The sequence below is a fragment of the Artibeus jamaicensis genome, unplaced genomic scaffold, assembly GCF_021234435.1.
Source record: "Artibeus jamaicensis isolate MK-2021 breed Jamaican fruit bat unplaced genomic scaffold, CSHL_Jam_final scaffold_461, whole genome shotgun sequence".
NCBI classification, from domain to species: Eukaryota; Metazoa; Chordata; class Mammalia; order Chiroptera; family Phyllostomidae; genus Artibeus; species Artibeus jamaicensis.
The window spans coordinates 13,970,649-13,993,287 of record NW_026522045.1 but is presented as its reverse complement, the minus strand read 5'-3'; the positions used below and the strand labels follow the sequence as shown (position 1 = coordinate 13,993,287).

At 39.5% G+C, this 22,639-nt stretch overlaps 1 protein-coding gene across 4 annotated transcripts in view; it reads left to right on the top strand.

Moving 5' to 3' along the window:
• The window catches only part of AMOT (angiomotin), a 69,023-nt gene extending 50,380 nt beyond the window's left edge, over positions 1–18,643 (top strand). For all 4 annotated transcript variants that reach the window (XM_037167202.2, XM_037167203.2, XM_037167204.2 and 1 more), the window contains 6 exons: positions 4,285–4,434; positions 5,182–5,372; positions 13,949–14,071; positions 14,835–15,067; positions 16,201–16,851; positions 17,214–18,643. In XM_037167202.2, the coding sequence (XP_037023097.2) occupies positions 4,285–4,434; positions 5,182–5,372; positions 13,949–14,071; positions 14,835–15,067; positions 16,201–16,851; positions 17,214–17,311 (1,446 nt within the window). In that variant the 3' untranslated portion in view covers positions 17,312–18,643. The remainder of the gene's footprint in view (positions 1–4,284; positions 4,435–5,181; positions 5,373–13,948; positions 14,072–14,834; positions 15,068–16,200; positions 16,852–17,213) is intronic.
• Positions 18,644–22,639: the final 3,996 nt, after the last annotated feature.

The following is a 22,639-nucleotide window of genomic DNA, read 5'->3' as shown; positions in this document are numbered from 1 at the left end:
TATTCATTCTAAGAGTTAGCAGTCTTTTTTAGAAATGAAGTTTTATGTAAAACCCCAATATATAAAATACATATCAGGACCCACCACAGTGACCTCTGAAGCGCTCCACAGAACTAGTACTCTGGAACAGTTTGAAAATCACTCCAGGGCCTGACAATCGATCTGTAAAGGACTAGAGAGTATTTCCAGTTATGTGGACCATACAGTTTCTTTTACAAATGGAACTGGTCATCACTGCCATTACTGGAGGAAGGCAGCCATAGCCAATCCATAAGTGAATGGGCATAGCTAGATTTGGCCTGCTGCTGACTATTTCGATTTGCTGACCTAAAACCTCCCTCATTTTTTACAAATGGGGACTCTGGAGCTGAAAACAGGTAAGCATACTACCATTAAGAGTAGAGCTAGGACTAGAATCCAAGTCTTCTGATTACCACCTTATTTTTTTTCTCTTTCATTTTGCTGTCAGAAAGTTCTGATATGTATCTGTGTGTGTGTGTGTGTGTGTGTGTGTGTGTAAGCATGCATGTGTGTATGTTGTGGGTTATGCACTCTGCCTAAGGGTCTTTAGTTAAACAATACCTTAAAAGTATTTATTTCTCCTAAAGTGGAGATGCTCTAAATCATATCATTCTGAGAGAATATGGTATCCTGGTAGTTACTCATTGCTTTCATTTAATTGTATTTCTAATGAAGGGCCTTGCCCTATAAAGACATCTGAAGCTGTTCTTCAGAAAGTGTTTCAGGTCTAATGTTATATGTCTTTCTGGGAAAAAAATGCTGCATTATTAGTGTCTTAATTAGAGATCAATATGATAATTAAAGTTACTGAGATAATGAGAACCATGGCAAGGCTATCTGGAGTGAATATTGAAAAGTTGAAAATATGAGAGCATGTGTGACTTGGCATTAACTTTTTCTTTTAAAAAGGAAGACTCTGAGTACTTTCTGTACCAGACATTCTACTAAATACTTTGTATGTTATCTCATTTGATCTTTATAGGGGTATATTGTATTATCATTTCCATATTATTGATGAATAAGTAAATGGAAGCTCAGGGAGATTAAGTACCATGCCCAAGGTTGGATATCTAGTGAAAAGGAGAGCCAAGATTTGGACCTGGGCAGTCTGAGGCTAGATCTCATGACTTTTACTATTTGACTATATGGCTCCTCTCTTTTTCTAAAATGTTTTTAAAGATTTATTTGTTTGTTTGTTTTGAGAGAGAGGAGAAGAAAGGGAGAAAGAGAGGGAGAGAAATATCACTGTGTGGTTGCCTCTTGCACACCCCCAACTGGAGACCTGGCCTGCAACCCAGGCATGTACCTTGACTAGGAATTGAACCCATGACCCTTTGTTTCGCAGACTGGCACTCAATCCACTGAGCCATACCAGCCAGGGCATGGCCCTTCTCTTTATATAAGAACCACTGACATTTCTGCTAGCATTGGAAAGTGAAGCTGGGCACCAGGGATGTTCTAGATACTGATTTAACATTTCAGAAGCCTAGCACAGGAGATGAGTTTGTAGGTGTGAGGTGAAAAAAGAGGGGATTTCCACGATAAAGGTGAAACTGAGGCATATAACATCTAAAATAGTGGTGAATTTAATAAACCATAGACCTTTGTTTTTTTCTACATATAGGTGAGATCTAGAAAACAGTATGTAACTTAAATGATAGCTGGCTTTGTTGGTAGCATTTACATGGTCCTGCATTGGTAGCATCCAGGAATTGTCTATCTTTCTTCCTTTCTTTCCTCCCTTTTCTTTCTTTCTTTCTTTCTTTCTTTCTTTCTTTCTTTCTTTCTTTCTTTCTTTCTTTCTTTCTTTCTTTCTTTCTTTCTTCTTTTCTTTTCTTTTCTTTTCTTTCTTTCACATCAATTTTCATTGTTCCACTTATTTGTATATTCATTGGTTGGTGCTTGTATATGCCCTAACTGGAGATTGAACCCACAACCTTGGTGTATCGAGGCAATGCTCTAACTAAATGGCATACCCAGCCAGGGAAAGAGTTCTCTTTTTATATCCTTACTTATCTAGAGATTAAGCATTTACTAGGTGATCATGGTGTTTATGGGTGCACTGCATTCTTTCTTCTTTTAAAGGGGGCAGAGGAATTATTACAGCACCAGGAGTCCTTGTACCTTGTGGAGACATCATCCTAATGGCAAAGAAAGAAAGTGTAATGGCATTCTTCTGGGTCTGCTTTGTGGAAGTTGTCTGGTCTGCATGCCTATCTTCAACCAACTCAGAAAACTGTCTGGTCCTTTATTGTTTTTCCCTTCCAGAAGGGTGGCTCAGCTATAGAATTACTGAGGATGCTTTTGATAAGATACTGAGGTTTTCTTTTTCAAGAAAGGTAGAGCATGGAGAAATTTACCTGGCTCTAAACTGCTTATTTTTCAGTTCTCTGAGCTTACATCACAGTACTTTACCATCAAGACAAGAACTGCATACTATGTAACTTTAATTACCTTTAAATATAACTGCTGTAAGCCTCTGTAATTATACTTAACATTCTTCGCATTAACATTTTGCTGCTCCCCTAGGGTTTTCAGAGTGATTCACAAATAAATGCATTCAACTTTAAATAGCTTATGAGGATTATAGAACCCAAAAGGTGAAAGATATTGGATATATTCTGCTTTACAATTATTCAAAGCTTAGCAAATAGGAAACCAGAGGCATCCATGGCCTAAGGTCTTCATCACCCTAGTCAGTGTTGTTACCAATAAGTAGTTATGGATCCAAGGAAAGGAAGGTTTAAGCTTAGTGAGATAAAGAGAATGATAATTTTTTGTTTCTTTGTTTCGAGTCTTCGCCTCGTCTGGTTTATAAGGTTAGATTGAACTTGGCCTCAGAATGAAAGGAAATCTAAAGAAAATATAGAAAAAAATTTAAAGTTTCTTTTCTCAGTCACCTAGGGAAAACATACCATGGGGCTGCTAGGAGCATAAAATACAGGTTTTCTTTTACCTGGAGAAAGTTTAACAATTGTAATTTGAGGAGAGAGCAGTTATAAGACAGGAGAGTTCTCCATTAGAACATACCATTGGTGTCTGACTGGGCATTCTAGATAGTAGTGATTAGGACTCATTATCATTAATCAGTTACCTGGTTTCTGCAATGGGGAAGTCAGGTTTTGCTGGCTTGGCCCCAGCTAAATGGGTATCAGCAGTGCTGGTAGAGAGCTTAAGGGTTTAGGAATTTATTGAAGAGTTAGAGCTCAGCTGGATTCTTGAATTTCTTTTTGATTCACTTATCAATAATGTTTTCAGATTTAAACCATAATAGTGAAAGTATCCCTAACCTCAGCTTCCATGAAAATGATGACGACAATTGGAAAATTGTCTGCTTTGTAAAGAGTCTATGGGTTGATTTTATTAGCAAGAAAGGTAATTCTGCAAGTCTTATAAAATGCATATCTGTTTATTTACTAACAAATTGGTAAGGAAATTATTTCCTAGCCTACTTCTGCCTTTGCTTTCGGATATGGTTCATAGGCTTTCAGATAGCAAGAAGCATGTTTGACTTAGTTAGTTTTAGATTTGATTGATTAATTTGAGTCTTTAGGAATCTTTAAAGGTGTCAGAAAAAATGGTTGAAAGATTACAGTCCAATATTATCAACTAAGGCTAAGGCTCATGTGTGAGGCAGAAATTGCAACTGATGTCTGTCCTAATAAAAGGTAATTACCAGGACTGCAGACTTAAAAAAAACAATGATAGACTCTTTGTACTTTTAGCAATTGACCACCCTTTTTCTCTCACTAGGAGAGGAGACTTCTACATAAAAGGGGTGTGAGCTTCCTTTCCATGCCAAGTTAAGCTTTTTTTCCTGGAGAGTCTTCTTCTTCTTCTTCTTCTTTTTTTTTTTATAGCTTTTCTCTATTGTAATGACCAAAGTAAGATATACCTTCCCTCAGAATATTGCAGTTCAAAATGAAGAGCAAAGGTGAGGACATCCAAAATGGGAATCTTAGGAGCTTGCCATGTACTATTATTTCCATCAGTAGAGTGTGTCATAGACTCTACTACTAGAAAAAGATACGGGGAAGGAGGAAGAGTTTTAAAAGAGGCCCCTGATTCCTATCCCTTGTCATATTTTCTGTGTGATAAATTCAAGGCAGTCTGCTACTCATCATGAAAAACCTCATAATTTACTCTTTTAGAGCTGGACAGTAAAAGATCTAAACAAAGGGCTGGACTGGTGGACAGGAACCTGCACAACTGATCTTGTTCTCTTTTCTTCCATCTTGTGATGGTCTGAACCTGGGTTTTCAGCTGAAAAAGAAGCAGGTATATGTAGATAAGGTGGAGAAGATGCAGCAGGCCCTTGTACAGCTCCAGGCAGCATGTGAAAAACGTGAGCAGCTGGAGCACCGTCTCCGGACACGGCTAGAGAGAGAACTGGAATCCCTCAGAATTCAACAGGTTTGGAAAACTTGAACATTCCTGATTGCTCATTTTTTTCCCCTGGTGTTTGACATGAAGACTAAAAAAAAAAAAAACCCACCTCATGCTCATCTTTAGGATTTGTGCCCCACCTGATCTTACTCCAGAGTGCCCCCTAATTGTGAAGATGAAGCCTGCTTACTTACTTTCCAATCCCAGCAAAATCTTTAATGCTGTTATCTTTCACCTTTTATTTTTTCATATGAACCCCAGAAACAGTAGACTCAATAAGAAGTGAAGATGCTATACAAATAGACTCCTAATCATTTTAGAATTGGAAATGGTCTTTAGAATCACCTGGCCTTTCCCCTCCTCATTTTCACATGAATGAAAATCAAGACCCAAAAAAAGTTGTATTACTCACTGAAAGTCAAACAAGTCAGGAGCAAGTTAAAGACCACAGCCTAGATTTGTACTTCCCACTTTCATTGTGTACCATACAGACAGTCAGGGATTGTGGTTTGTAAAACATTGATCCACTTTCTAAGCAGCAAGACAATTTGATATGGCAAGCTTTTTTTTCAGATTAAGGGAATCTCATATTCAAGCCTAAGACAGACAGATAGTTCTGTGGGCTTAGGAGGAAAACATTTCTCTTGCTTTGAAATCAGAATCCAAACTGAAGTGGCTTGGGCAGTAATCCTTTCCAAATACAGGGGCTCTTCAGATGGGACTTGCCCACCATGCTTCTACTAATCTGAGAGGTCTCGGCATCTCCCCCAACAGCGCCAAGGCAACTCTCAGCCCACCAGTATTTCGGAATACAATGCTGCTGCACTGATGGAGCTCCTTCGTGAAAAGGAGGAGAGAATCCTGGCCTTGGAAGCTGATATGACTAAGTGGGAGCAGAAGTATTTAGAGGAGAACGTGATGAGACATTTTGCTCTGGATGCTGCTGCAACTGTAGCTGCTCAGAGGTAAATACTTGGCTGGTAAAGTCACTCCTTGAAGGGCAGAGGGTGGGGGTTGGGGAGAACAGAAACTTGACTAATTAATAGATTTTTCCAGTGTGTTCTTTTTATCTTCAATAATGTTCTGTTTTTCACCCCAGTTTCTGCTTAAGTGTGTTTTCTTTCACCTGGTTATGCAGGAACTGAATGATTGTGGGGGCAGAGGGTCAGGGATTTGAAAATGAAGGTTACATATAAACTTGTTGGAATCATAGTTCAGTTTTCCTCAGGAGCCAGAATAATTGTAGATGGGACCAACTGAACATTAGCACACCTACTTTGCCAAAGCCACAATTTCTTTCAGCCACATGTGTAGGTTTCTTTGTTTAGTCCCTGAACTGGAGTGAAAAGCTCTCCAGAGAAATGCCACTCAGAAATGAAATAGCTCTTGGGAGTGGCTGTTGCCATTTGATAGCTCTGGCTCATCCAAGGTATGCTAAAGGCTATGCTTAACATGAATCCATCCCTGCCCTTTGAGAAGGTCTATATTTGAAGGCTACATTCTCTGTGTCCATGAGTCCATCACATGTAAGCCATCACATTCTATTTGATAATGGAGGGAAAGTGGCAGGAGGATTTAAAAAATATTTTTTTACTTATTTGTTTCCCTTTTCACAGTATAAACATTGATTTTTGATATTTGGAGGAAACCGTGTCTTAACTATATATGATATCTTAAGGAATCTCAGAAATTGGTCTTAAAATTCCAATTTAATTTTTAAAATATATGATGCAGAATTTCAAACAAATGCAAATATTTATGGCATCATCCAGTGAGCCCTCGTGCACCCATCACCCAGCTCCAACATCTGCCCACTTCCACATCCATATCTCTCCTCCCATCAACTTGGAAGCAAATCCCAGCTGTCACAGCACATCATGTATGTAGAAGAAGTGATAATGATTTCTTAATAACATCAAGTGTTCATCAGTCAGTGTTGAAATTCCTGTCTCATGAATGCCATAATTATTTTTGTTAAGATTCTTTAAAAATTTTTTTTTTATTTAGTTATTTTTCAAATACAGTTTTTTGTCTATTTCTCCCATCCCAGCCCCCCCGCCCCATCTCCCCACCTCTCTCCCATCCCCGCCCCCCCCAGTCCTCATCCCTGTGTCTTTTGTACTTGTTCCTCAAAATCCCTCCCCATTTTTCCCCTTAAATTCCCTTCCCTCTCCCCTCTGGTCGCTGCCCACTTGTTCTCTATTTCAGTGTCTTTGTTTTTATTCTGTTTGCTTGTTTGTTCAAAACAGTTTTTTAAATAAATATTTTATTGTTGTTCTATTAGAACGGTCCTGATTTTTCCCACTTTGCTTTCTGCACTCTTCCCTGGCTTCCACAGTCAATCCCCACCCTGTTGTTTAATGCCTATGGGTCATTCATACATGTTCCTTGATTCATCCCTTTCCCTTCTTTCCATCCTTATCCCCCTCCTCCCTCCCCTCTGGTCACTATCATACTTTGTTGTTCTGTCTATTAGGTTCCTCTTATAGGTTAGATCATATGGTATTCGAACTTGTCGTCAATTTCAATACCTTATAGTACTTTTGTTGTTTTTTGCTTCACCTCTTCGACATCAGCAAGATATTTCCCTTTGAGGGCTTTTTTTTTCCCTGGAAACAAAATATAGTCACTTAGGAAAAGATTGGGTGAATAGGGAGGGTGGAACATGGGGGTTATTCTGTTTTTGGTCAAAATCTGCTGAACACTCCGTGTGGTGTGCGCAGGTACACTCATAAATCACCCAACATGTAATGTGCAAACGCATTGAAAGAGTCTTCAAAAAAAATAACTGAAGCTAAAAATACCCTCTCACAATACTAGCTGGTACTCTGATACAGATGGGTTCCTAGAATACTCACCTAATGGGGGAAGCCTGTACTACAAGGGGCCCACCCTCCAGAAGATAATTCCAGTTTTGGGGGGGTTCTCCTAGTATTCTGCTAGTATCTCACACTTAATACATTCCTATGATGACAGCTCATATGTAAATAACAGTTTGCACAACTATTACATGTTTTTTTCCTGCTTTTTAAAAAAGATTTTATTTATTTACTTTTAGAAAGAGGGGAAGGGAAGGTGAAGGAAAGGAAGAGAAATAGCGATGTGTAGTTGCCTCTCATGTGTCCTGTACTGGGGACCTGGCCCACAACCCAGGCATGTGCCTGACTGGGAATCAAACCAGCGACCCTTTGGTTTGCCAGCCCACACTCAGTCCACTGAGCTACACCAGCCAGGGCTGACATGCTGTATGGATGCTATTCTTGGTAGTTATAGAATTTTTTCAATTAAGGTATTATTTGCATATTAAAAATTCACCTACTATAAATGTATGATTTGATGAATGTTAGTAATTGTATACACTTATGTAGCCACCACCACAATCAAAACAGTGGACACATTTTAAAGTGTCTTTGTTCCTCTTTAACTGAATCCCTTCCTCCCACACCTGCCCCCAAAAAGCTAATCTGCTTTTTGTCATTATAATTTTGCTTTTTCTAGAATGTTATATGGAAAGAGTCATATAGTATATACTCTTTTTGCTTGACTCCTTTCATTCAGCATAATTATTTTGAGATTCATCCAAGTTGATGCATGTATCCATGGTTTATTTCCTTTTATTGCTGAATAGTATGGATTTATCACAGTTGTTTATCCATTCACTTGATGATGATGTTTGAATTGTTTCCAGTGTTTGGTCTTTGAAAATAATAAAATATAGATTTTTAACATAAGGATAGACAACTATCTTTCCTCAGGAGAGAATACATATTATTAGGTGATTTATTTATACCCCTTCCAACAGTTTGATTTTGTGAAGTGAGAAAGATATCAAAGCAAGAAATCACATGAAGTATGTACTATATGAGGTACTCTTCTAAGTACTTCACAATTATTTCTCATCCTCACAATAAGGAAACAGAGGCACAATTTAAATAGTTTATCCAAGATCAGACACAACTATCAAGAGACAGAAGAAACAGGATTTAAATCTGCGTTTTTTGACACCTTAAACCATTATACTGTTCAAAAGTTTCTATTTAAGGCTTTTTACTTAGTCACTTAAAATTTTATAAATAATCACATATAGGGCCTATATTATGACTCTATTATTGCGTCCCTAGAGATTCCTCTCTAAATGCTTAATATAGATGAGGAAAATTATTACCGAGTAGGAGTTCAATCCGAAAAGAACCAAGTTGGCTGTGCAGATTTTTAGTTTCAACTCATAAACAGCGACTTTATTTCTGAAGAGCAGTAAAAGGATAAAAGATAGATTAACCATGTAATTTATGAGCTTACATTTATTATTTTTTTAAATTTTTTATTGATTATGCTGTTACAATTGTTCTATTCCCCCTTTCATTCCCCTCCACCCTACCCCCCATCCCCACCATTACCCCCCCTTTTATGACCATGTGTCTCAAGTCCTTTAGATTCTATATTTCCCATGCTATTCTTGCCCCCCCATCTATTTTCTATCTACTGTCTATGCTACTTATTTTCTGTACCTTATCCCCCCTTCTCCTCCTCCCAGTCTCCGGTTGCTAACCCTCCTTGAGATCTTCATTTCTATGTTTCCACTCCTGATCTAGCTGTCCTTCTAGTTTGCTTTTGTTTTAGGTGTGGTTGTTAATAACTGTGAGTTTGCTGTCCTTTCACTGTTCATGTTTCTTTAACTTCTTTTTCTTAGATAAGTCCCTTTAACATTTCATATAATAAGGGCTTGGTGATGATGAACTCCTTGAATTTGATCTTATCTGAGAAGTACTTTATCTGTCCTTCCATTCTAAATGAAAGTTTTGCTGGATAGAGCAATCTTGGTTGTAGGTGTTTGGATTTCATGACTTGGAATACCTCTTTCCATCCCCTTCTTGCCTGTAAGGTCTCTTTTGAGAAATCAGCTGACAGTCTGATGGGAACTCCTTTGTAGGTGACTGTCCCCTTAGCTCTTGCTGCTTCTAAGATTCTCTCCTTCATTTTAATCTTGGCTAATGTAATGATGATGTGCTTGGTGTGTTCCTTCTTGGGTCCAACTTCTTTGGGACTCTCTGAGCTTCCTGGTTTTCCTGGAAGTCTATTTCCTTTGCCAGATTGGGGAAATTCTCCTTTATTATTTGTTCAAATAAGTTTTCCACTGGTGGCTGTGCCTTTCCCCCTTCTGGTACCCCTATAATTCGGATGTTGGAGTTTTTAAAGATGTCCTGGAGGTTCCTAAGACTCTCTTCATTTTTTTGAATTCTTTTTTCTTGACTCTTTTCTGTTTGGCCATTATTTGCTTTCTTCTGGTTCACCCCATTGATCTGAGTCCCAGTTTCCTTTTCATTGCTATTGGTGTCCTGTGCAATTCCATTCATTTCAATTAGTTTCGCCTTCATATATTTGTCTAATTTGTGGCTATAATCAACCAGTTCTGTGAGGATCCTGATGACCAGTGTTTTAAACTGTGCGTCTGAGAGTTTTGCTATTTCTTCATTGCTTAGATTTATAGGCTCTGGGGCTTTGAGATCTTCTTGCGCCATTTTTGGTCTGTTCCAGCCCTTTAAGTGTGAGAAGCGGCGCCTTGGACTCCCAGGTCACTGGGTTTTGACGCTGTATGTGGGAGCGTGGTCAGAGTGGGGAAGTGGCGACCCCCTCTGCTGTTTCTCACAGCTGGGTGAGGAGCAGCGACTTAGTTCACCTGGGTTATGACACTGTAAGTGGAGGTGGGGTTAGAGCAGGGAAATGGCGGCGCCCTCCACTGCCGCTTGCCGGGGGGACCGCCGACCCGGTCCAATCGCCCACTCCCTCACCTGTCCACCCGCGCACACATGCACAACCACAGTCAACACGCAGCCCCTCTCCCCCTCTGTCTCCCCCACGGTTGCTCGCCTAGTCGCTCGCTCGGTTGCTCACTAGGTCCAACCCTGCACCTGGATTCCGCATCTGGATTCCGCGCGCCTGAGTCAGTCTGACCGAGTCCTCCTGTGCAACCCCGCTTCACCAGCCGCTGGTTTCGCCCCTTACGGGTCAGGCTGAAGAATTTGTTGTTAACGGACTTACGAAAAGTTCAATTTTCCGTGTTCTGGCTGTGTTTTCTGTTGCTAATATTTAGTTGTCTCTAAACTTGGTTGTGTGAGAAGGCACGGTACATCCACCTATGCCTCCATCTTGGCGGAAGTGAGCTTACATTTATTATTAAATCAAGTTGTTACCTTTCTCAGAATGTTCAGGTTTAATTTTTATTTTGGGCAAAGTAAATCTGGAAAAGAAGGAAGAAAGGGAAGCCAGGAGAAAGAAGCTCATTACACATATTACATGTGTCTACCAAACTTCATTGTAGGCCTTTCTCAGTTTCCATCCTCAGCTCTTTTTCCCATTCTCCATTGTCTTAGTCATCTTATTCTGTACTGTAGCTTCAAACAGTAACTCTGATATCTCTAAAATTAAAGTTAGAATTTTCAACAACTTGTTGGATTTTGTTATATGTCTGTTTATGTGACACCTTAATTCCAGTGTACCTAAAATCAAAGCCCATTATAGTGTTTTTTTGAAAAAATCTCTCCTCAGTTTTCTATCTCAGAAAATATGTGGTATGCCATCTAGTGTAGTCATTTGACTTAGAAACAACAAAGTTCTCATTCATTCTTCCCTCACCCTAACATACAAATTTAAATAGCCTCCAAGTTCTAGCAAGTGTGCCTTCTATATAGTCTATTTCCATTTTCCCTTGCCACTGCACTGGTTCCTGTTTTCATTATCTCTTGCTGGGATTATTACTATATAACCTTTCTGACCAGTCTGCCTGAGTCTAGTATTATTGCCTGAGTCTAGTATTATTATTATTATTATTCTCTAACCCCTCCATCACATTTCAAGAGGAGATAATGCTATTGTACCAACACAGCTGGGATCATTGCATTCCTCTTGAAAAGCTCTAATTACTTTCAGTGCCTGTTGGAATAAAGTCCAAACTAATTTCTGTAATCATTAATTATTAATTTTTTTGCCTCCCATACAAGTTTCCTGTAGCCAGGGACTAGTCTTAATCATGTCTAGCCACTCTCCAGCCTCCTAGTCTTCACCTACATTGCTATACTCATGGTTGAGTTCACATATTAAATAAACAAAATGCTGTTACCTATATGAAAAGATGAACTTGAAGTTTAAATGGCCACTTGATGTTTTAATTAGGAAGTCATAGATGACATTCTAGAAAGCAATGTAAGTAATGTGATGGGAATAACTGTTTTGGAGAAAGGAAGGAGAAAGAAAATGACTAGAGAGATAATTGCCAGAAACTTTACTTCAGAATTGGAGATGACGGATGGTAAATTCAGGAATATAGAGTTTGGGATTTGCAGGTTGTGTTTTCAAGCTCAGCTTTTTTTCTACTGATGCGCATAAGGATTGTCTCACAGTATTGAAAGTTAGTAGGTAAATTTGCTCCTTCAAACTTTGTGCTTACTTGCTTTGGCCTAAGTCATTCACTTAGTAGCCCATCTTTTAGAAAGAAGATTGATGTTGAAGGCTGTCCTGGCACTCTGTAAGAATTCAATAAGTGCCCCACATTTTCAGGCTCTATTCCTGAGGAGCTCACAGTGTTCATATCAATTAGCTGGCAGGATTCTGAATCCTGCAAATGTTCTTTTATGCAATGAACATGGCAGTAAGCCAGCCCTGGCTCCCCTAGTGACAAACCATATGCTCAAGTTCCCAGTGTCCATAGATACCATGCACTTTTTAGGGAGGTCTGGCTCTGAAGCCTCAGCCATCACCTTGGAACTCTGTACTGCAGGAATTGCCAGAATTATACCAAGAACTGGAATTCTTTCAAGTCATACTCTTTTGAATGCTATTCACCTTCTACATATACTTTTCTGTTCTAATAATATATATCTTTGTTGAGTGCTTTTACTTTGTCTGGCATAGTTCACTTTCATCTCCTAACGATCCCATGAGATATAGGTACAATTACTATTTCCATTATACATATGAGTTAACTGACTTCCTGAGTTCATAGAGTTTGTTAGTGGCAGTGCACTTGGGAAGGCTGGGACTTGACCCTGGTGTGGACTATAGTCAGAGCTCATGCTCTCAAAACTGTACAATGCCAGTCCTTCTTGGGTACTTTGAACATAAGGGCCATTCCCAGTAGGTTTTCAGGTATGTGAACTGCACCAGAGGAAGTGTAGAATTTTGAGATGCTAAAATATTTTGAATTTAGCAAATCATGAGAGCCATTTTAGTCCTTCCCCTTCTTACTCTCCAGTTATATCTGTATTCAAACAAATCATTTCAGTCTTGCATATAAGGCACAAGTGTTTGGAGGAACAGTATTTTTGCAGGAACACACCAAAATTCCCAACTTTCTACCTCTTCATTCCACTGCCCCTTTATTCTCAATCTCTAAGCTAAGACAACACAGCTAGTTGCCAGCAGAAAATATGCCTAGAGTTCTCCCACAGATGTGCATTCTCATAGGAAATATAATGAAGCAATGCCAGGTCATTGTTTTTCCAGCCTATTGTCCGATTTCCTTTGAGAGCAATATAATTACACCAATATTCTTCCTAATCTCTTTTCCTTTTCAAAGTTATTCAAATAAGACCCAGTTTTCTTCCTTTTGTTTCCTTTTTTCTCTACTGCTAGTTGTAAATGAACTGAAGGAACATGCATGACCTGACTTATGACAGGGTGAAAGATTTCCATATGTTTTTGACTTGTGCTATTTAGGCATCAGCCTTACCCATGGGCTAGACCCTCTTCTTTTTCTCCTCTCACTGTTACTTACATGTACACACACACACACACACACACACACACACACACATACTTTTTTCATTAATTATTCTTTGAGTCAGTGGCCTGAGACACTTTAAGGTAGAACATGATGATCCGTCATGCTGTTGAGATGCTGGCAAGAGAACAGTCAGTTGGGGGAGACTCAATGGTTTGGAACCAGATTGTTTCAGATTTACGTTACCTAGAGATCACATGGCACTGACTCAAAGGTCCTGCTTCTCACTCAGCTTACCTGCCCTACCTGTTGATGTGTCTATACTTTCTTTCTAGCTCTCAAGTGTAGTTACTGCTATTTCTCTGTAGCAATAGGTGTTTAGTATATTCTTCAACTTCTTCAAAGTATAGCTTTTTATTTTATAACTATCATGGGAATAAAATGGAAATATAGTATCTTATATGTAATATAATATAAAGTACACATATAAATATCCATATATTTCCATCACCTGAGCATAATCTAAAAAACAGAAGATTTTGGATATTTGTCTGCTTGGTGTTGAAGGCAAACCTGTGCACACCTCTCATAGGCCCCCTTACTGAGTTTTGCAGCTTCATCCATGCCAATGACCTCTTCTAACTCTGAAAGCTGGACTTTTCTATCTTGAAAGCTCTCATCAGTAAGTCATCCAGAAACCAATCATTCCTAATAAGTTTGATTTCAGTTTAGGGCTTTTCCAGCAATGTCTTTGACTTAGGAAGGAGATAGGGTTTATTGATTTTGCTGCCCTCACATTATTATTACTGCCATTTTCCTTCCCAGGGACACAACCGTCATCAGTCACTCTCCTAACACCAGCTATGACACAGCTCTAGAAGCTCGCATTCAGAAGGAGGAGGAAGAAATCTTGATGGCCAACAAGCGTTGCCTTGATATGGAGGGCAGGTAAGATGTTGATCTGGACCATGGTGGATCTGAGAAATTAGTATGGAGACCCAATAGGTCAATAGGGAAGGACAAGCATCTTCATTCACAACTGGGAAACCTGGTAATATACTTCCTTCCACCCACCCCTATGCCCCTGCCACCTTGTTACTTATGATTTGAGATGAATGACCTTTACCCTGTATTCTCACTCACTGTGGAATTCCAAGTAGTAATTCTTTCCTCCATTGGCCTTGATAATTGCTTTCCATCTGCCCTCTGCCAGAGCTAAACTGTTGATATTTGCATTCTGGGGTGTTCTTTCTAGCACGACACATCAGAGTGTTCAGTAAAAGGACATCCATTCATATGGTACCTGATGCCTCTTATAAACTCAAGATCATTTACTTGTTACCTAAAGGTTGTCGCCCATCTATAGAAGTTCTCACCTTCTCATTGACTTCATTTCTGTTGACTCAGGGTCTTTACTATACTACCCACTATTAGCTGTTTACTCTGATATACAGCTTTCTCTTCACCAATATTTTACTTTGGCTTCCTAAAATTTAAGCAACAATTCCTGGATGTTCTGCGCTATCCATTTGGATGTGCAGAAGGGCACTTTAAAAAGATGTAGCATACTCTCCCTTGTTTTACTACTGAGAGATAACTAGGATACCCTTTTGCCAAACGAATAACAGAAGCTCAAGCCCATGTAGGCAGTGAAACCAGAATATGGAGATGGCAACATGGTATTTATATGTTTTTTGTCTTTGGCTCCCAGGATTAAGACCCTCCATGCCCAGATTATTGAGAAGGATGCCATGATCAAGGTACTCCAGCAGCGTTCCCGGAAGGAGCCTAGTAAGACGGAGCAGCTGTCATCCATGCGGCCAGCAAAGTCTCTGATGTCCATTTCCAATGCTGGATCTGGCTTGCTCTCCCACTCTTCCACCCTGACTGGCACCCCTATCATGGAAGAGAAACGGGATGACAAGAGCTGGAAGGGGAGCCTAGGTAGTGACAACAAATAAGGAAGATTAAAGTGACATGTTTAGAGAGAGCTCCGCCTTAGATATGTGCTCACATAGCAAGGGAAAGGAGTCATAGTCCAGATTCTAAAGAGGAAGATATATAGCATTGGGGTTTTGTCCTCCTGAAATGCTAGCTGCATATCAGGAGCTCCCCCATACTGTGAAGTCTGACTGAGAGAGAACATTGGTGGAAGCCAAGGCCTTAGAAGATAAGAATCCTGAGTTCTATTTAAGTGGAAGGAAAAATAATTTTTTCCTCTAAAAATTCTCAGATTTGGCCTTTACCATGTGGGATCTTTTGTCTGTGTTCAAAGCCCATGCAGCATTCCCTTCTTGCAGTATTTTTTTTAATTTCAACTTTTTTCTGTGTTCTTTTTTTCCCATAAAATTTGAGGACTCAAGAGTTCTTATTAAGCTAACTGGAGCTGGGTGGCATTTTGTTACCAGAATGTTCTGATGTGAGAATAGAATGTACTTTTTCAATTCCTCCCTGTCCATTGCTTCCCCTCTAGTCCAACCCCAGAAGTATTTGAGATACCATGAGGCACATTGTTACAGCCTGAGGAAGTAAGCTGTGGTATTTTAATTTTAGCTCTTTTTGTTGCTTCTAATACGTTTCTTGGTTCTCTGACACGTGCGGTGTTCTTTGTTTAGAGTAGGCATTTTGGGGACCATGCTCATGGTTAGAACCTTAGATTACACACTCATCACACTCATCAGTAACTACAGACTTCTTCCACCAATCCTTTCCATCTGTCTAGTAATGGATGGTATTGGTTATAAGTGGAACCAAGTAGAAGCATTCTGACAGCTCAGTAGAAATCAATCACCGTTGGGAAAATAAATCAAAACATCTACCCAAGACACTTAAAGGTTTAATATAATGTGTTGGGGCTTGGAGAATAAGAACCAGAAGGGATGTATCAAGTCTGAAAGAAAATTTTAGCCATGATGAGAGAGAGGTACCTGATGAACTTATTTTTGGATTTGCATGAGTACAAAGAGTTAGACCCTTTCATATTTCTCCTGAACCTCCTACAAGGAAAAAGAGATAATGGCATGTCCGTATTTGAATAAAATATAGTTTTCTAATCTTTTTCTGTCTTTACTCTGTAGGCATTCTCCTGGGTGGAGACTACCGTGCAGACTCTGTCCCTTCTACACCTTCGCCCGTGCCGCCCTCGACTCCCTTGCTCTCAGCTCACTCTAAGACAGGCAGCCGAGATTGCAGCACCCAAACAGAACGAGGAATTGAACCAAACAAAACTTCAGCTGTTACTTCCATCTCCATTCCTGCTACAGTTGCCACTGCCGCTGCCATCACTGCTAATGCTGCTACCAACACCACCACGGTAGCTGCTGCTCCAGTGGCTGTTGCTGCTGCTGCCACTGCTGTCCCATCTTCAGCAACTGCTGCTGCTGCTGCTCTTGCTGCTGCTGTTTCTCCAGCTGCCGCTGTTTCTCCAGCTGCCGCTGTTCAGATTCCACCTGTTGCTGCTACTGTTGTTGCTCCTACTGTTGCCACTGCCGCTGTTCAGGTTGCTCCAGCTGCTCCAGCTCCGGTTCCAGCTCTGGTTCTGACTCCAACAGTGGCTCAGGCTTCTGCTCAGGCTCAGATTCAGATACCAACCCCATCTCTGGCTGCACCTGCTAATCCAGCTCCAGCTCCAGCTTTGGTTCAGGCTGAGGCTCCTACAACTCCGGCTGCTGCTTGTGGACCACGGCCTTTGTCTATACCAAATTTGATGTGTAATCCAGATAAGACAGGTAATAATTTTCTGTACCAGGCAGCTTTTGATTCTGCCCTCAATTACAGATTTGTTTGTTGAGGCCTGCTGTTTGGGCATAGTTGATCATTTGGAGGGAGGTTCTTCATATTCTAAAGAGAATTAATCAGAAGAGAGGAGAGTGGGGAGTTTGTAAATGACTTACCTGACACCAGGATGGGAACAGGGATGAGTCAAGGCCTTTCTCCAAATAGAGGTAAATAAATGTTCAGGTGAACAAGACAGAGTGCCAAGCAAATCTCACTTGGCCATTGACTATACGGGCTTTAAAGCTGTCCATTTCTAGAAATTTGTGTGTTTGTGCTGTCCCTAAGTGTTTTCTAATCCCTTATTTCTATTTAGATGGTCCCGTTTTCCACTCCAGTACTCTGGAAAGAAAAGCTGCTGTTCAGATCCTGGGTCAAGAGCCTGATGCAGAAATGGTGGAATATCTCATCTAAATGGCCTAATCAAGAGCTGCAATTTATTAGCAAGAATGATTTTAATCATTTTTTCCCATTTGTTGTTCTTATTTTGAGGGTGAGGACAAGGGTTGGGGGAATGTTTTTAAAGGGACTTTTTATTGAGACATTATAATACTTATGAACTCCAACTCTTTTGGTACATTTAGAGAGTACCTCTAAAGACAGATTAATCAGAATGTGCTCTAGAGATTGTCACTTGGATTCATACAAATACTGGGATATTAATAGCTGGATACACCAAATGTGTTTGATGTGCTTAAACTTGTTTATCTTTTTCATATTCCAGATATTTTTTTTCTTGAAGAGCACAGTAGGTTTGGAAGACAGTATGTATCATGTAGTTCAGAAGTGGAAAGCCAGAGAAAATTTGACTGTGTGCTGTTTTGTAGAGTTACCATCTAGACGACATCCAGAGAGAGTTCTTACTTCAGTGTCATGAAAGGGAATAGTTTTGGGAGCCATGTAAACTGGAAGAAAGGCAGGGAGTATTGGGGTGTGGAAGGGTGCTAGAGCTAATTTTCCCTTCCAATTTTTCAGCTACCCTGTGCCAAGGGACTGTTTTTATCTTCATTTCAGTGGTGCTTTGGAAGTAGATTCTTTTGGTTCCCTCTGAGAGGTTCACATATTCATATATATATATACACTCTGGAGTAATTTATGCACTTGGGTAATTAATATATTGCTTTCAGCTGCTAGGATAGTAAATTAGCTGAAACTTACTCTCTTAGAAGCCTTGATAGAGAATTATGTGAGGGGCTTGCTATATGTAGACCTCTGTGGTCTGTGTCTAGCCATGAATAGCTTGCTTGCCTTTCCTAAGACCAGCCTACTTAATGTCTGTTTTTTCTTTAGCACAAATTCACTGGTTGTATCACCAGTCTCAAATTGCCAATCATTTGCCAAATGAGGAGGCATTTTTGGTGACAGGTTGAATGCTTTGAATTTCTGGTGACTATTTTGAAATAACTCATTTTGTTTTCCTAAATTCTTAGGCATATTTGACTATCACCTCCAAGGGAATAGCATCAGAAGTCCAAAGTACTATGCTGCAGTGGAAGAGAGGTGGGATGCAGCAGTATCCTCAGCTACCTCTTCTCATGGCCAGTGACTCCATCTTGAAATACTTGTGTAGAGCAGCAGGAGATGCACATGTAGACAGGGACCAAGGAGGTCATGGCTCCAAGCTTGGCCTAAGGGTTGCCTTCAGGGACACAGAAGGGCTGACTCTTGCCACAGGCCCTGCTCTGTGTCATTTATCCTTCATTAAGATAAATTCACAGTCAATGTCAATATTGGTTTTCAAGGGGTATGGGGGAGGTGTGGGGAATGGGGGTAATATGTAAGGGTGAGAGGAAGAAGTTTGGGGATCTGTTAGTTAGAAACCAGATTAATAGAAGAATATGTCTGATACATTACATTGTGAGGCACAGTGGCTGGAAGGAACTTTAGCAATACAATAGCCCTACCCCATCATTTTAGTGATGAGGAATCTGACATCTGGAGAGTTTAAGTGACTTTTCAAGATCATACAACACAGCTTTCCACTCTGCCAAATACCATGCTTATTTTGGGAACATTCATATATAAAAAGTCCCATTTTAAGAAAAGGTATCTTCACAGCCCAGGGCATATGAATTTTCTAAAATGTTCCTGCCTTGAGGAGATTCTCTAGGGTTATGAGTTCCTGTCTTGCCACTCCTGCAATGCCTTGTGCAAGGTTTTCCTCTTTCCTGACTCTGACTTCATTATGGAGTCACATGAAACATCTGCCATAAGAAATCAACCTCACTTCTATTGCTGTGAGATTGGCTGTCTTGGATTATTTTACAGGGTTCCTCTGTAACTATAGGAATGACCTATATAATAGTATTCTTGTGTCATTCCTAATTACCTTCCAAAAAATGATTTTGTTTGGGGGCAAGGAAGAGATAAGAGGGAAAGGGATGTGATTTTCTTTTAGCTAGTCTTGACATTTTAAATAATGAAGTGATTATCCTACACATTAAAATCCTCAGTTATTAAGTGAATCCCAAATGGAAATTAAAAGTAAAGTTGTGTTCCTACTCATTTGTACTACCTTTTAGTTATAGGGAGAAAAAACTTAAATAGTAAAAACATCAAGTAGCAAACTTTAGGACTGCTACTTTCTATCTAATTAAATAAGTAAAAATAAAAATCAACCTTTTCATTTACTCTGTTTATGGTTATAACATATTGCCAGAATTTTTGCTAGCTCTGGGAGCCATGGTTTTAATTACATTCTCTAAGGTGACAAATGTCATGCATTCCACACTATGTGGCAGCCATCTCTTTAGGTTCATATGTTTTGGGGAAAGGAAAAAGTTCTTAATTAAGTATTATTTTGAACTTTCCACAACATCTCTGCTGCATCACACCAGAGGGGGTCCTTTTTGGCTCAGTTTTTAATCCTAGGTAATTTGCTAAAATAAATTGCACATCTAAGAGATGGAAGAAGTCCATGTCAGTGTATTATGTTTACGAAGAAGATAGATTAAGCCTTTTTAGAAGGTCGCTAATAGGTATCATTTTTAAAATTCAGGTTTACGGGAGAAATCTCAAGGTAGCCACCTTTTCACAATTGTGTCAATGTGATATTGGGGGATCTTTCTGCACTCCCACGTATCTATGCATTTTACTGGCACCTCAGAACAGGAGGGTGACCTTGTCTTATATTGCAAGGCAATCTCTGAGGACATTCTAAGTCAGATTTACTTCAATGTCCCATGTACAGAAAAACTTCATTAGAACAAAATTTACTTGATATAAAATTCTTATTAATGATTTTTATTAAATAAAAGTAGCTTCAGTTTTCTTATAAAATCATGTATCTTGATTGTTGTTTTAATGAAGGATTTGTTTTCAGTGCTGCTTTTGAGCTTCAGGATGAGAGGACAGCAGGAACTTGAAATACCTGCCATCATCTGCCATAGGACATATGCTAAGAGACCTGTCACATTCTCTTTTTCTTATTACACAGTTGGGTATGTACAACAATTGGAAAATGAACAAACTTATTGTGCAGACTACTTTTTATGAAAAGTCTAAACATTAATAATGTGGCAACTTAAAGTGTATACTTATGCACTAACTTTTATACATTATACCCTCATGTCTGTTAGTCATACAATCTCCTGTTATCTCAATTGCTCATTCCCATATAGAATATGTTACTTAAATGTGTGAATTCTTACTGAACATGTTTTCAAAGGAAGGCATCAGCCATAGACTAATTGCCACCAATTTCAACACGGCATGATCCTTGGAATGTATCTTCCAAGTGCCATCCATTATCAGTAGGACCACTGTTTTGGAGGGGTTTTTTTTTCTGGTAGCAGCAATGGGTTACATAAAGCCATCAAGCCTCTTTCTGATATCCCTTTTGATTAATAGCATGTGTTTGTAAAATGGATAGCTAGGGTTGGCAGATAGCTAGAGAAGAATCACCTTTGGTTTGAAATGTATATGGCGCCATAATAATTAAGACCCTATTCTGTAATCAACTGAGCTAGTTCAAATAAAATTAAGCAGGTTTGAATCCACTTTGTGCCTATCTTTTCACTGACAATAAAGTTAGCTATTTTAAAATGTGTTATTGTGTGGAAAATGCTTTGGTGTTTACCCGACAGATTTTTAAAAAGATTTATCTTTAGAGGGGAAGGGAAAGAGAGAAGGAGGGAAATATCAATGTATGGCTGCCTCTCATGTGTCCCCTGCTGGGAACTGGCTTGCAACCCAGGAACATGCCCTGACTGGGAATTGAACCACGATCCTTCGGTTCACAGGCCCGTGCTCAATCCACTGAGCTACTCTAGTGAGGGCCAGGCAGGTGTTTTACCTGAGCTTGTATCAGTGGTTACTTTCAATTCAGTATGCAGAGAAATCTCTCTTTAAAGGCAGCATGCAGAAGAATTTGCATTTGCTTAAAGTATGGAATTTGATTATAAAGTATTAAGACATCACCATTGGCTGCATGCTCTGATGGGGGGGTGTATGTATTTTTAAATACTTTAAGGCAGCATGTATTAACAGCTTTGCATCTTTTTACCTCCTGGTTCCAGGGGATAAAGTGATGGCCACCCAAAGCAGACAATTCATCATTTGGTTAGCATTTTGGAAGGCCCCTTGATGTTTCCTTTGTACCCTTGTTCTTATGCCAATTCATCAGTTTTGGTTGAGGGAGCTTGTTAAAAGCAAATCAATACCACAAACAAGTTGGCTCTTTTCACTGAAAATGTTAAAGCTGCCTTTTACACTGCACTCCTTGTGCTTCCTGTTTACCACCCAGTCCCAGCTTGACTGAGATGATGAGATTCCCACAGGCTTGTAAATGACAGTTTCTGCAATAAAATAGACTTGATGGTTGTTACAAAATAAATGGGAGAAGGCATATAATTCATTCTGAATTTTATTTTTTAATTAATATGGGCTGCATTCCTCTCCATACTTATGATAAGCACTTTGAAAACTGTGTACATGAAAGCCCAACCCTCTTTTCAGGACAAAGAAGATGGTATTAAGTCAACCACAGCTTCTTACAAAGTTTTGTGAAGCATTCCTTTCAGAAGTATATTGTGCCTGGTTCCTAATGAATAGTCATTTGTGGGAAGAATAAGCAAGTGTTCCTTCAAAAATATCACACTGATGCCTTTCTAAATATTATCCAGTATTGTAACTTATCTGATTATCTGTGTGGTACTTTATCTCCTTTCCTGTGGACCTGCCCTACTGTGATAAGCAATTCGTAAAGTCCATGAGTTATACAGTTGCAGAAACAGACACTTCCTGTTTCCTACCTTCTCTACCTCCACCTTTTCCTGCAGGAAGGTTTTTATTGGAGGAAAAAAGTATAAGTGATTTGGTTTTCAAACACTCTATATTTATTGGCAATTGCCCTGGCATTTGAATGAAGACCCCTAAGTCAGTGAGTTTCCAAGAAGAAAATGTTCTCCACAACCTTAGAATTTCATACCACATCACAAGTATTCATACCTTAGATGCACAAACTGACCAAGCCCATGGTATTTATTTTGGCTCCCATGTTGTTTACATTTGCTGTTGTCTCAACCAATGGTTTCAGGCATGTTTGAGTTGTTGAATAATTACATATTACATGTCATTATGTAAAAGGCTGTAAAGTTTAAAACAGGCCATGATTCTAATTTATTAGAGAAAACTGCATGCACACATGCACATACACAGTTGGAATTCCTGGTGATATATGAAACGGAACAAGTTTCAAGATACAGAAAATGCAAAGAAGGGGATGGGGTGGCATAGACAGAA